The sequence below is a fragment of the Equus przewalskii genome, chromosome 9 (genome assembly GCF_037783145.1).
Source record: "Equus przewalskii isolate Varuska chromosome 9, EquPr2, whole genome shotgun sequence".
Taxonomy (NCBI): Eukaryota; Metazoa; Chordata; class Mammalia; order Perissodactyla; family Equidae; genus Equus; species Equus przewalskii.
In genome coordinates, this window is record NC_091839.1 from 79,086,217 (window position 1) to 79,099,902 (window position 13,686).

A 13,686-nucleotide genomic window follows, 5' to 3' on the forward strand; every position below is an offset into this window, starting at 1 on the left:
ACGAAAAGTATAAAGGAAGCCAAGATATATGAGTAAATATCTGTTAGATGTTTATAGTGCATATTTGTGAGAAAAAACTTTTAGCACTTATTTATCATATTTGTGCAAGTATTAGGGCTGAACAATCTGGTCTTGCTTCCAAACTTGGTGGGGGCTGATGGAAGGGCTTTCATGTAAGCTGTAACATGATATCTTACGGCATCTTATGGTTCCTTTTGTGGCATTTTAAGTACTGTGTTACCTTTGATATGGTCCCCGTTGGGTAATAATGAAAAAGCACACCATTAGAATGAGTTTGAAATTTTCCTGAATATTTCATGCAGTATATGTGGAGTTTATAGCAAGTGACAAAGGACTATGGCATAATTAAGGAGAAAATGCGCTTCAGAATTTTAAAAGCTTATGTGGTTTGACATTTGATTTAGGACATATAAACTGTACATAAATAATTATGGCTTTGTTTCCCTGAGTCGTTGTTACTAAGTTGCTTTTTAAATATATCCAGCCTTGCCGTGAACTCTCAAATAATTTGAACGCTAGTGTGACAGTTGTAGTGGATGAAGACTTATAACCTATAGGATTTTTTTACATTTAAAGGGTACTGCCTCCCCAGTGTGTGAGTTTGTATAACCTTCCTCCCCGACACCTGGGTTCTGGAAGGCCCCTGCATCAACGGTCAGAAATCAAGTAAGGTCTTGCCCATGGCAGTCCGAAACTAGACGGGTAAAAGAAATCCTACCCTAGGTTTTTGGTAGTGGATTTTCATTTGGTAACCCTCCAACTCTACTGTTCTTAGTGTGTATATTTTGTCTACTGTTGCAGTTGCAAACCGAGTAGTCAGTTGTATCTTCGTGCTTTATGTATAGACGTGAGAGAAGGGCTATAGCCATTTTTCTCTGAGCTGAAGCAGACGCAGACCTCCAGTAATGCAGTAGCGTTCTCTCACTTCTTTGGCGAATAAGTGGTAGTGTGGGATTTGGAAACTGATACTTGGCGTTGTCGGGGAGAAACTTGGGTAAGCAATGATAAAGAGGGGGAAAAGGGATATCCTAAGAAAAAGGAGGAGTAAAGAAACTTTCCTAACTCCATGAAAAGGATTTCAGAAATGCATGAATTTTGGCTGCAAGATTTTTGTTTCTAAGGAAGAATGACACTTTGTAAAAATAGTTTTAGATTATTTAGTGATTAGATTTTTGCAGAGTCTATCTCTAAGGCTTTAATTTTTTGATCACCATTTGGCAAAGTGGTTTTTCATTTTTTAGTAAATTCTCTCAAATGTGCATGGGCATATTAAAACAAATGGGTATTTTTAAAGACACTATGTGACAACCTTTGGCTTCCAAAGATATTTCTTGTGCTTTGAGTTTTTGTAAGTCAAGAATTGAATTGTAACATACACGGAAAATGTGAAATAGGTCTTGTTGAGAAATGTGGAGACATTTTAGTTGGCGCCAGTTTAGTGTCTCTGTAACTTTGTATCTGCATGAGACGAGCAGCAGACCAATTCTATGCTGATCTTCTTAACATAAATTATAATACTTGGCTGCACAAATAATCATAGGTTATCACATTGAAGTTTGCATCTTATGCTAAGTTCTAGAGTGGTATTAATTTGTAAATTTTATATTCAGAAAATGAACATATATTTTCTTTCACTGCTCTGAGTAAACAAACAGTAATTTTTGGCAAACGCCTCTGTTGTAAAAATTTTATGCTTTGTTGAATATTTCAACTATTACTGTTTTGACTCAATGTTTAGATTAATTCATATACCCACATTTATATTTCCCTTAGTTATGTTACTGTATGCATTTTAAAGTAAAATAGAAACAGACATATTGTAATTCATATTTATTTAATGCTGCTAACTGGATAACAGAGTGACCTGGGGAAACCCTTCAAACTCTCTCAGTTGGTTCAACTAATTGAAAAAAATTAGATGTGTTAAAAAGAGTTATCTGGTTGAGATGTATTAAATGAGACCATAATTTACGTTATTAGAATAAAGCTAGAATAATTACAAGAAATTTCTTTTTAATTACATTATGCAATTTAAAATTCAAATATGACTGACTTCTAAGTGTTAGAAAATATGAAAAATGTCAGCTAACAATTGATATTTCAAGAAATCTCTTATTTTCTCTAAATCAGAACTTAAAGTTAGGTACTCATTCTCTATCAGGCAATTATTTACAATAGTTTTGTCCAACTCAGTCATAAAATACATTTTATAAAGTGTCCATTAATACAAGACTCTGGGCATTGACACCCTACAGTATTTGTAAAAATATTGCATATTCAGTCAGATTCACATTTTAGCGTACTCACATTTGAAATACAACCAAGGCTTACAATCTAAATTATTGTTGTTGACAGTAATTCCATATCACTTTTCTGTATTTACAGAGAGTTTTGCATGCAATAATCTACAATATAATTTGCATTTTGGGAACAAATTTTATTTTTATATCTTTTTATCCATTGTTTTCCTTAAACTGTAATGCATTCAACTCTAACTTACATTATATTTCCTATAGAGTTCAGTAAAGAAATAAAGATTGTCTTACATACCAGCCATAAAACTGTATATAATAAAAATGTACATGTTATTCATTACATCAGCCAACTTTCATTGCTGAAGTTTCATCTTGTATTTATAATTGCAAAATTGATCCTTTATTATCACTATATAGTATGTTCTAAGACTGTCATTAAAGTTCATTTCAAAACAAAATGAAGTTACAAAAGATGTCTTTTAAAATGTCTTCTTCCATTATTCAATGCTTTATATATTTTTTTTATTATCTTCAATGTTTCAGGATTTATAAAGAGCAAGATTAAGTAGAAAATAATTGGGGTAATTGGTTCCAGCTTTTTTAGAAGATGGTGGATTGGATAAAAGAAACTTGTTCTTCTTTGCATTTTTTTATGAGTTAATTCTGTTTTTCCTCAACAGATTGTAAGTTTCTCAAAGCACCTAGAGTTCAGAAAATATGAAAAAATTTAAGATTATTTTTATCCTTTAATATCATGATCAAAATGCAAAACATTCTAGAGATTTTATTTTGTACATGTGTTTTGTACATATATTTGTATATATATTTTGTACCTATATATTAATACATTGAAAGTATTAATTATTCTCAATACCAAGTCCCAGATTCTTGTTAAAAAGTGCAGTTTATGTCCTTCATGTACATACAGCCTAAAGAACTTGAAGAAGAAATGGTATTGTGAAAGAGGAGCAAGAGTTTTTTATAATAGTCTAATTAATGAAATATTGCTGACCAGTCTGGTCTACCCCTTTGTTCTGCTTTATTCGCTCTTGACATTTACCCCTGCTGATGTTATGTTCTTTACTTACCTGTTTTCTTATTTATTGTATGTTTCTTCCAGTAGAATGCATGAGTTGTGCAGGCCTGGTTTTGTTGGTCTAGGTCAGTGCTGTTCAACAGAAATATGGTGCAAGCCACATATGTGTTTTAAAATTTTTAGTAGCTATGTTAGAAGAGTAAAAGGAAACAGGAGAAATTATTTTATTTACCCAAGTATATATAAAATTTCATTTCTCAACATAAAAGCTATTGAGATATTGGAGCTGGCCAGTGGTGTAGTAGTCAATTTCAAGTGCTCCCTTTTGGCTGCCTGGGGTTCATGGGTTCGGATCCTGTGCACAGACACAGCACCACTCGTCAAGCCACGCTGTGGCGGCGTCCCACTTAAAATAGAGGAAGACTGGCACAGACGTTAGCTCAGGGCCAATCTTCCTCACACACACACAAAATATATATTGAGATATTTTCTGGGTTTTTTTCATACTAAGTCTTTGAAATTTAGTGTACCTTTTACTCTTAGAGCACATCTCAGTGTAGACTAGCCATGTTTCAAGTTCTGAATAGCCAAATGTGGCTAGTGGCTACTGTGTCGGACGGCTTGGGTGTAGTTCATCTCCGTGGCTGGATGGGCACCTGGTATACTCAGGGCATTCAGTAAAGTCTTGTTGAATGAGCAGATCCTAATATTTCAGACCTAAAACAACAACAAAAAGATAAGTTATTTTTCGCATTTGACTTGTTTTGCAGTTTGGGGATATTGGTAGCGGTGGTGGAGGCTAGAGGTATTTGGATAATTTCTTCAAAACTCTATTTTACTTTGCTTCTAGGGACTTTCAGTGTTGCTAGTGCTTGGTTGAAACTCGTTCCATCAGTAGTCCAATTTAAAAGATTTGTTTAACGGCTGATGTATTACAAGAAGTGACTAGTAGGTTCTTTAAAAATTGTTTCACAGAATGTTGGTTCCAACTTATAGTTTTAAAACAACTTAATAAAAACAACTGGCAAATCATAGGTGAGAAAGAAAGGCTTGATATATAGCATTCCGTGCTAACGCTGTCCCTGTTTGTGCCAGCTGTGGGACACTGGACAAGCGATTTCACCCCTTTGAGCCTTAGTTTTCTCACTGTAAAAGGAGGATTTCATCCATCATACCTGTCTTAATAGATTAAATGAGATTACGTATATACAGAGTCCAGCACAGTGAGTGGAAAAGAATAATTGCTTAATAAATGGCAGCAATTATCGTTATTATGATGCAATAAAAATTTTAGCAATAGAAATTTTAGCTATTCATTCATTCAAAAATTTCAGTGTTTTGATATTTGTGTGTTCATTACATACTAATAGTTATTTTCTTAAAATAGTTAAACTTTCTATTTCTTTTTCATCTTACTTTGATTTTCATGTACTTTTATAACATTAGGTAGGGTTAAAATTCACATTAATGCAGCCAGTTAAATGCATTTAACACTATTGATCTTTTCCCTCTTGGCATATTTTTTGCCCACCTCTTTGAGTGTGTTATGAAAACTAGAATTTGAGTTTAAATTATGGGCATGAAATTCTGCCTCATTTCTTGGCTTGTTTTTCTCGACTTTATTCAAAACAAATTCACAACTAAATTGATGGTCATTGGAGACAGAAGGTTCTATATATTTTGTAACAATATTCTTTCTTCTATAGCATGTATGTTTCAGCAGTCACCATTTAATGAAGTGTTGTTGAGCTCTCAAATGGAGGGTGTGTCCGCATTTAGGTAAAAATGTCCATTTGGCTTCGAATTTTGTGACAAAGAAACTATAAACATGTAAGTTTCATAATGATTCATTTAACTTTTCTCCATTGATTCAGAAATAAGATAGGGTTTTGAAGTATTTTAAAGAAGTCATAAATTAACTGGTTTTCTTGGTCTGTGGTATTACTAAAATTTCTTGTCAAGGACAGATTAAAAGGTCAGATCATATTATACTTTGCTTCAATCAACAATAATATTCTTCCAATTCTGTCTGAGAAATGTCTGTCAAAAATGTCCCTTCAGCTCTCTCCCCCCATGGCTCTTGTCTTAATTCAGGTCTTCACCATCTCTCCCAAATGAATTGAATGATTCACTCAGTAAACTAGGGTATGGGGAGTGTCTTAGTCCATTTGGACTGCTCTAACAAAATGCCGCAGACTGGGTAATTTACAAACAACAGAAATTTATTTCTTACGGTTCTGGAGGCTGGGAAGTTCAAGATCAAGGTGACAGTGTGGTGGTGTCTGGTGAGAGCTGCTCCCTGGTTCATAGCCAGCACCTTCCCACTCTGTCCTCACACAGTGGAAGGGCTCTGAGGTCTCTTTTATAAGAGCATTAATCCCATTTGTAAAGGCTTCACCCTCATGATCTAAGTACTTCCCAAAGGCTCCACTTCCTAATCTTTGGGGTTAGGATTTCAACACGTGAATTCTAGGGTGATACAAACATTCAGACCATAGCACGGGCATCTGCTCGCTGCTAGGGATATAGTGATGTACAAGATCAGTGCCATTTCTGCTTTCGTGAAACTTACACTTTCTCTTCTGTTGCATTAGACTCTTAGCTGTCTTCAGCCCTCACTTTTTCCCCCTTCCACACTATGTTCTATACTGTCTGTCTCTTAAAACCCTTCACACATCTTCTTTGCCCAAAGGTTAAATTCCAAATTCTTTATCCTTTATACGGTCTTCATAATATGGTTCCTCTGGCAAACTCCATCATGGTGAAATACCTACCTTCTCCAAAGTCAGTCTTCGAGGCCCATATCCTTTAAGACTCAGTTAAGAAGCCACTTCCTTTGTTGCCATCCCATTTTCCTTGGGCTGGAGTAGGTGGTCCTCTGAACATCCATACACTGTATAGACCTCTCCTATAGTAGTCATGGTATCCTCAATATTATCCTTTCCTCATTTGACTATGGACAAATGAATGAAACCCCTAAAAAGAATTACTTTGAAGAATGCATAGCTCTGAAATATCTAAAATAATATCTACATCAACTTCAGTCTTTCATCACGCACTTATTAAGCATTAGCTATGAATCTGGAACTCTGTGGGTACTAGATAGAAAGTAACCAATAGATGTGTTCTCTGCCATCACAATTACTATTTGGAAAATAAAATAATCGGAACTTTCTGGTTAGTTATTTGGAGAATGATGCTTTCTAATGCCATGGATATTAAAGAAAAACATTCATTCTTTTTTAAACCACGAGAAGCTTGTCTGGTTCTGAGCCTTGCTTGGGAGTATATGTCTAGTTTACTGTGTGGTCTTGAGCTTCTTCAGTCAGGCCTAAAGTCACATCATCATAGTCTTGAGGAAAGTGATTCACTTTGAGGTGATTTCTACTATTCATTGGGTGGTTCATATAATTTCTGGTGATGAGTCATCGGGAGGACCCAGTTGGAAAGAAGGGTTTATTCTGGTATCCTGTTTTAGTTATTATTTTCCTTGGACAGATTTTTAATAGACATAAGACTTTTGTGGGTTTTGTAGTGAATTTCACATTTGCATTTTAAGAAAGGTATTCTTTTTTGTCCTTTCCTTTTCTTTTTTAACTACTTACTCTTGAAAACATTTCTTCACCGTTCCATCCATGGTGCTGAGTCCCGTGTTGAGAACATAGAAGACCTTACATAATAGTGCAGGGATGGTAATCTCTTTGCTCATCAGTTTTATTTTCCTATTGTATAAATGTAAACACAGGATGCAAAAGAGAGGACAGTTAATCAAGCAAATAATTGATTTCCCAGGTTATAAAAACATCTAGGCTTAGAATTGAAAACAAAATACGTAGACTTTTGAAAGTATAGGGGTTTTTTTTGTGTTTCTTTTTTAAGCATTCTTCTGAGTCAGAGGAGAAAAGAATTACTTTGTGAACTGGAAAGACAATGGTGTATCTTTAAAATCCAAAACTCTTCAATGATGCCATTCATACTGCGGTTCACACCCATGGTGTGTGCCCATGGTGGATATTCAGTGGACTTATTTTTCACTTGCAGGCTACATAGTAGAATGTACACCACCTTGGATTGTGTAGGCTGCATAGGTAGACGCTGGCAGTATAAACACCTAGAGTATATGACAGTAGGCTTGTAAATGTATACTGTTCATGCTCCATATTCTAAGGGATTTTTGAAATTAAGTCTACTTTGTATATAATATACCATTAAGACCATAATAACCAGACATAAGTATGTGTGCTTGGAGTTAAATCGTGGAAGGCAATGGATTTGAGCTTCACCATTTTTTAGAGAATGTATCACACCCTGTTGTGCTAAATGGCTAGCATTTCCTAGAAGTAAAAGTTAATTTCATTCTTTACTTTTTGTGGGTTAAAAACCACAAAGTTGAAATATAGTCTGCAAAATATACTGCAAATATATGTGAGAAGTCTGTGAGCAAGGCCGAAACTTAATTGATATGCTGAGAAATATATAAAACATACAGCCGCTGTATTGAGAGAATGAAAATTAATATATGAATGTTTTAGCTAATGTTGCATTTTGCCCCCAGAACCTGGTGTTTATTATCGTGCGCTTTCGCGGGAGACAGAAGCAGCATCAATTGGAAAAACGTTTCTTAGTGAATTGAGAACAGTATGGCTTTCTAGTTCCTAAGTGGGAAACCGGGTTCTTTGGTTTCTTTGTTCCCGGTTAAGCTGGTCCCAAGCTATTTTAGCTGAACATTTTACATACTAATGGAGTCTAGGGAAGTGCCTTTGGCAGCTGTTCATGGGATAATAATGAAATACGCTATTTAGTACGGCACGCCGCTGCAGTAAAATGTGGCGGGGTTTTATGGCGATCTTGGTGAGCAGAGCCGTATTCACTTTAAGTTTAACAAGTGTGTGAACCTGAGTGAGGAAGTTGTATTTTCATATGAAAATAACTAGTGCTGTTTTCTTACAGGTAAAGAAAACCTGCACAGAGTCAGATGCTTCGGAACCTCAGAATTCCAGGTACAGTAAAAGAAAGGGCAAGACTCCACTACGAAAAATTGCAACTTTGGAGAACTAATAAGATGTTCTGCTCCAGATACAACTGTGATTTGAAACACTGAGTGTCTTTAAGAATTTATCTTTATGGGAATTATTTATTATACTGGCTAGGGTACCGTTAAGCATAGTATTAATAAAAATAACACCGATGGAAATCAACTTTAAAGAATAATAGTAGAAATATCTCTAGAAATACTTGAAAACGTATTCCCGTAGCATTCATTATTTTATGTCCACCCTCGTTTTTCTTTCTAATCTCTTCTTATAATATATTCCTATCCGAAATTTTGCCAGAAACTGGATAACTTTCAAATCTGTGTTTACCAAAAAAAACTAGAATAGTTATTTTGTTCTATCAAACGTTGCTGGAGTTTTCGACTGCTATCAAATTGGAAGCATCAAAATTAACTTGGCATTTTCTTTTTGGTTATTTAAAATCTGTAGAAATGAGGAATTAAAGCGGTCAGGCCACGAGGTACAGGAATGCAGCACCATTTAGTTGCTTGTGGTTGGACCAGATGCCCAAAAGATTTTTTTTTAGGTGTACATATTTTCATTTCAAAATTCAGGCCTCAATTAAGTGGATAAGTTAAAGGTACTGTGAATACCATTATGATAATAAATAATAGAAAGAATATGATATTAATGATATAACTTAACCTCTTGCATTGAGAAATTTGTATGTAATGGTGAGATGTTATTTTATCCTACTCGCTCCAGCATATGATGAATAGAGTGATATCAAACAATACAGATCTAGGTAGGATGCTAATGACCACCATATTTTCCCTTTGGAGAGCAAGTATATGTAATGCAGAGTCCAATTACAGTTTCAGTAACTCTTCCCTTGTTTTGTGTAGCATGATATTCCTATAATGAATTCCTACACATATTTCGCTAAAATGATTTTATATGGTCGTTTCTTTTGGATCATCAAAAGTATTTCATATGATATAGGATTTTTGACATTTGATCTTTGTCCTTTATAATGAGGTATCAAAATAGAACCAAATAGTTTTAGCTTATTGGAGCATTAGGAAATGGATGAACCATTAAATTGTTTCCTACAAAGCAGAGTGATTCCAGGATGGATGGAGAGAAGACCTAAGCTCTATTCCTTGTAGGCATTTTCTTCCTGATCATCTTGCTGACCTCTATGAGTGACCTACCCGTGACTTGTTATTTAAGTAATTATGTAACGTCTGCAAGCAGCTACAATATAATGGTCCTTGTTATTAATATATCATATCAAAATGTTTACCCTTGAGGCCACTCAAGAGGTTTGGACAAATCGTGTTATGCTGAAATAAATTTTAGACAAGCAGAAAGCCACCAAACTGATTCAGTGTTCACAACTGATGTCAATAGAGAAGAAACAGTGAGTTCAAAGCTCAATGTATTTAAACCCAGAACCATTCTCTTTTATCTAGCAAATCCCAGCACATATGGCCTTAAAAGTACAATTTTATTTTTAAGGTAAATACTGGTTATTTTTGAAAGACTATTTAAAATATATTTTATTATTTCATAGTGTATATTATACGTATTATTATAATATGATGTAAAACCTATATATCAGTTGAAAAGTATCTTGAGTTCCTGGAAACCAGTAGAGGTCACCATGGATTAGGTGCTTCTAAAAGTTTCCTAATCTGTAACATAAATGGGTAAAATTAGGCAAATTAATTTCTAAGGACTCTAAAGTTTGTGAAATCAAAAAATAAAATCCTTATTTATTAAAATCTGAGATGGAAAGACCTTCAAGATGACTTGTAATTGTTTATTGTTTCCGTGTTGTGCAGACATTTCCACAGTGGCTGGTCTCCTCTCCTAACTTGTGGTGCAACGGTCAGTCTCCACACCCTAGTAGTGTCTGTAACAGAAAGATGTGGCTATTCTCAGAGTCTCTAATTATTCACAGATATTAGGTCTGGGAGTGCGAGAACAACACTTGGTGAATACAATGATGGAACACCAAGAGGAGAATAAAAATATGCTAAAGAACATTCTGCACAAAAAGGATACAACAACTTAGTGAATAGTCAACAAGTCAAGGAATCCCAAATACAGTATTTATTATATGCATGTACTGAGGTTCAATTTTTATAACCTATCAAAAAAAAAAAAAACCCACATCAAAATGCCTTTGTTGCAGACACTGGGCAGCATTACTTCAGCCTATATATATATGGGTACATTCTTTCTTGCTCATTAAGAACTGCAAACATTCATATATTCTCTCTCTCTATTCCTCTCCCTCCACTCCATCCTCCCCTCCCTCTCTCCTTCCCTCCCATCTCTTCCTGACTCTGTGTGTGTGTGTGTGTGCGCGTGAGAGAGAGAGAGAGAGATCGACTCAGATTGAGATTTAAAACCTGGGACTAGGTAATTCTATTCTAAACAAATCTCAAGTAAAGAACTGAGCTCAAAATGAAATCCTGTATCAGCATAAACTGCATGCGAGCTGGAGAGCCAGTGCCTTATAAAATGCTGCCTCACTTGGAACCTGAAGCTAGTATCCTTCATTTATTTAGCTAGCTTTATAGTGTGTTGGTTTTGGATTGGAAAGATTAGAATGAATGCAGAATGGAAAGTGTTTTTACAGTAGGGAAGTAATTAAATTGGGTGTGGAGACTGTCAGGAAAATTCTTGGAGTGACATACGTGTATCCACAAATTCTTTGTCTCGCTTGGCCTTAATTCCTCTTTTGGAAAGAAACGCTTGGGCTGCAGATGGTAGATTTGGAAAAAGAGAATTTACAAACACATGCCATATAAGTAAGGTCAAGGTGTCTTCTTAGAAATCATGTCGTGTGTATACTAAAAGTCAGACATCGGGGATAGTATTTTCTCAGTTTCAAAAAACTGTATTGAACTTGATATCATAGAAGAGGATATAATCTGCTTCTCATAAAAATTGACATTTCTTAAATGTATTATTTTTACTTTCCTTTGTGTTGCTAACCATGTCCAGAATATTGTATTGTTGGCCTTTGTTCCTAAAACTAATGTTAGCCATAAAATGGGTACTTGAGAAAACTAAAATGCATATTTTTCTCATATTTTACCTTACTTTAAATTAAGTCTGTTACTAGATAAGCCATCTTAAAACATAAACTGAAATATCGTTTTTATGTTGATTTTTTTCTATATTCAATAGCCCATAACACCCACGTGATTTCTTGGAGATCTTCTGTTTCTATTTATTTTTCCTTTGTGGGCCACTAACAAGTAGAGCATTTTCACCCAGAAGAGATCACAAACATAGAAATGAAATAAAACTCAAGTCAGGCAACTTTGTTTCATGCTAGTTCTGATAATTATGGAGTAAAGAGAAATAAAAATTTTGGTGAAATTGGGTTGTGAAGTGACTTCTAGGAATCATCCCAGTTATTTCCTATTATTTCTTCATCTCATCCTGGCTACAGGACTGCCAGCAGATTACGTAAGGAGATCTAGGGAAAATATTAATATGTAGGAAGTACTTATGCTCATATGAGTGGAGACAATGGTTTTTCCACGTGGAGAGTGAAAAGAGAGTGGGTGATGGTGACCAGGAGCTCTTCCTTGCTTCATTGGTTGAAGAGGTTGGGTTTGCCAAGAACTTAGTGATTGCCTGAAATCAACAGAGGTCTGGGCTGTGTCTTCTTGGCCTCATCTGTGCTAACAGTTACCCAGAGAAAGGCGCAATGACTGTCCAGCTTTTAAAGAGGCGTTGGAATTAGTCTCAATTTATAATCTAATATTAAAGTGAGCCTCAGGAAGTTTATCTATTCAATATCTGTGTGTAAAAGTTTAAGAAATGCAACTAATTCATCTCATGAAAATAGTTATTATTTGACAATATTATGTTAAAGGTATTAAGTTATACGTGGTTACACAGTGGTGCATGATTATTTGTTAGTAAGATAATGATTGCAGCACTTCCAGAAGTCTGAAACGTGTATCTATATATAATTGCCTGTCAAAAAATTAAATACTGTATGGTTTTCATAGCTGTGAAAGCTGAGGCCCCATGGGGAAAACACACATAGTATTTCCCTGTGTCAAATCAGAGGTCCATCTCGCCCAACATTCTGTCTCCAAGAAGCATCAAAAATCATTCCTACCAAGTTTCATTTCCTCAAACTTGAAAATTTCAGGATGTGGTTCCAATAAATGTAGATTCTCTCAGTAACACAATCTCGCTGTACAGCCCATGGAATTAGGTAACTGTTTCTTGGATTTAGTTACGTTATTGTCATATACTATCTTTTTGACTAATGAACCCAGAAAATTACTAATTATAATGCAAAGTAATAATTAATTCCTTCTGGTTGTCTAAATCCACCTCTTTGACCTTATACTATATACTTCCCCTGAAAATGATAGGTGATTGATAGATATTCTAGGAGTGTGAGCTAATTCTTGTGCTTGGGGATTTGAAGAGAAAGACCCTGATCAAGACACTGTCTACGTATAAAATGATTTAGTTAACCTGAGTCATATTATGATTCACTCTTTTTCTTCCCCATTTGGAGAGCGTTTTGTCTCATTTCAAAGTCTGGCCTCATGTGGACACATCTCCAGTCTCTTCATCATTGTGGCTAGCACTCACTGGAGGTTTTCTGAATCCATTTTGCCTTTTCTGGTCTGTGTTGATAGATTCCTGCAGGTGTGGAAGCGGCTGGGGTTCTGAAGAAGAGTGAATGATGGGTTCTGTTTTGCTGTTAGTTGTGTCCTCAGTATCTGGGGTGTCTTGACCATTTTGGTCATGGAGCACAGTGAGCTGATTTCCTCAGATATTCACTGGGATATGTGCTAAATCCCTGGTATCATTGGTAATTGCAGAATTAAGGAACAGTCTCAAAACAGATGGTTGCTTCTTAAATGCTTTATCATATATGTGCCCAGTGAGGCCTTTCCCATAGCTCATTGGGAACTCCAGTAATTTATCTTTCTTGGCCATCATAGATGAATCAATGAGAGTAAAATAATACATGTCAGAGACCCTCAAGCATTGTTATTCACAGAATACTTGCTGATTGTCTGTTTAAAACTGCACAAGACTGGTCCTTAAGCCCTCGAAGACAGAAGAGTAGGCTCAGCTGGAGGGAGGAAGGGCCTTGCTCTTGACACGCCCTCACTCAAGTGTGTGTTTTTGGCCTGCTCTTCGCCGTCTTCACATCCCTAGGTTTTATTCTTGATCTTTCTGCTTTCCTTTCATTTCATGTTTTTCCACGTATAATCTCTGTTCACCTCTCTTGACGTGGCCCACAGTGCCTCGCTGCTCTGGCCATTTCTGTTCCTCTGGCCTGTGTTTCGTCAGGCGTCCCTGTGGGCAGGTCTGCCTTCAG

General features: G+C 35.7%; 1 protein-coding gene across 43 annotated transcripts in view; it reads left to right on the forward strand.

Moving 5' to 3' along the window:
• EYA4 (EYA transcriptional coactivator and phosphatase 4) overlaps window positions 1–13,686 on the forward strand; it is a 296,887-nt gene that overhangs the window by 165,447 nt on the left and 117,754 nt on the right. For 36 of the 43 annotated variants that reach the window (XR_011522142.1, XR_011522141.1, XM_070557212.1 and 33 more), the window contains exon 3: window positions 8,263–8,312. The exons of the other annotated variants lie outside the window; for them this stretch is intronic. Coding sequence is in view for 34 of the 36 variants with exons in the window: in XM_070557212.1 (XP_070413313.1) it covers window positions 8,263–8,312 (50 nt within the window). In the remaining 2 variants the exon portion in view is untranslated. The remainder of the gene's footprint in view (window positions 1–8,262; window positions 8,313–13,686) is intronic. 43 annotated transcript variants of the gene reach the window in all.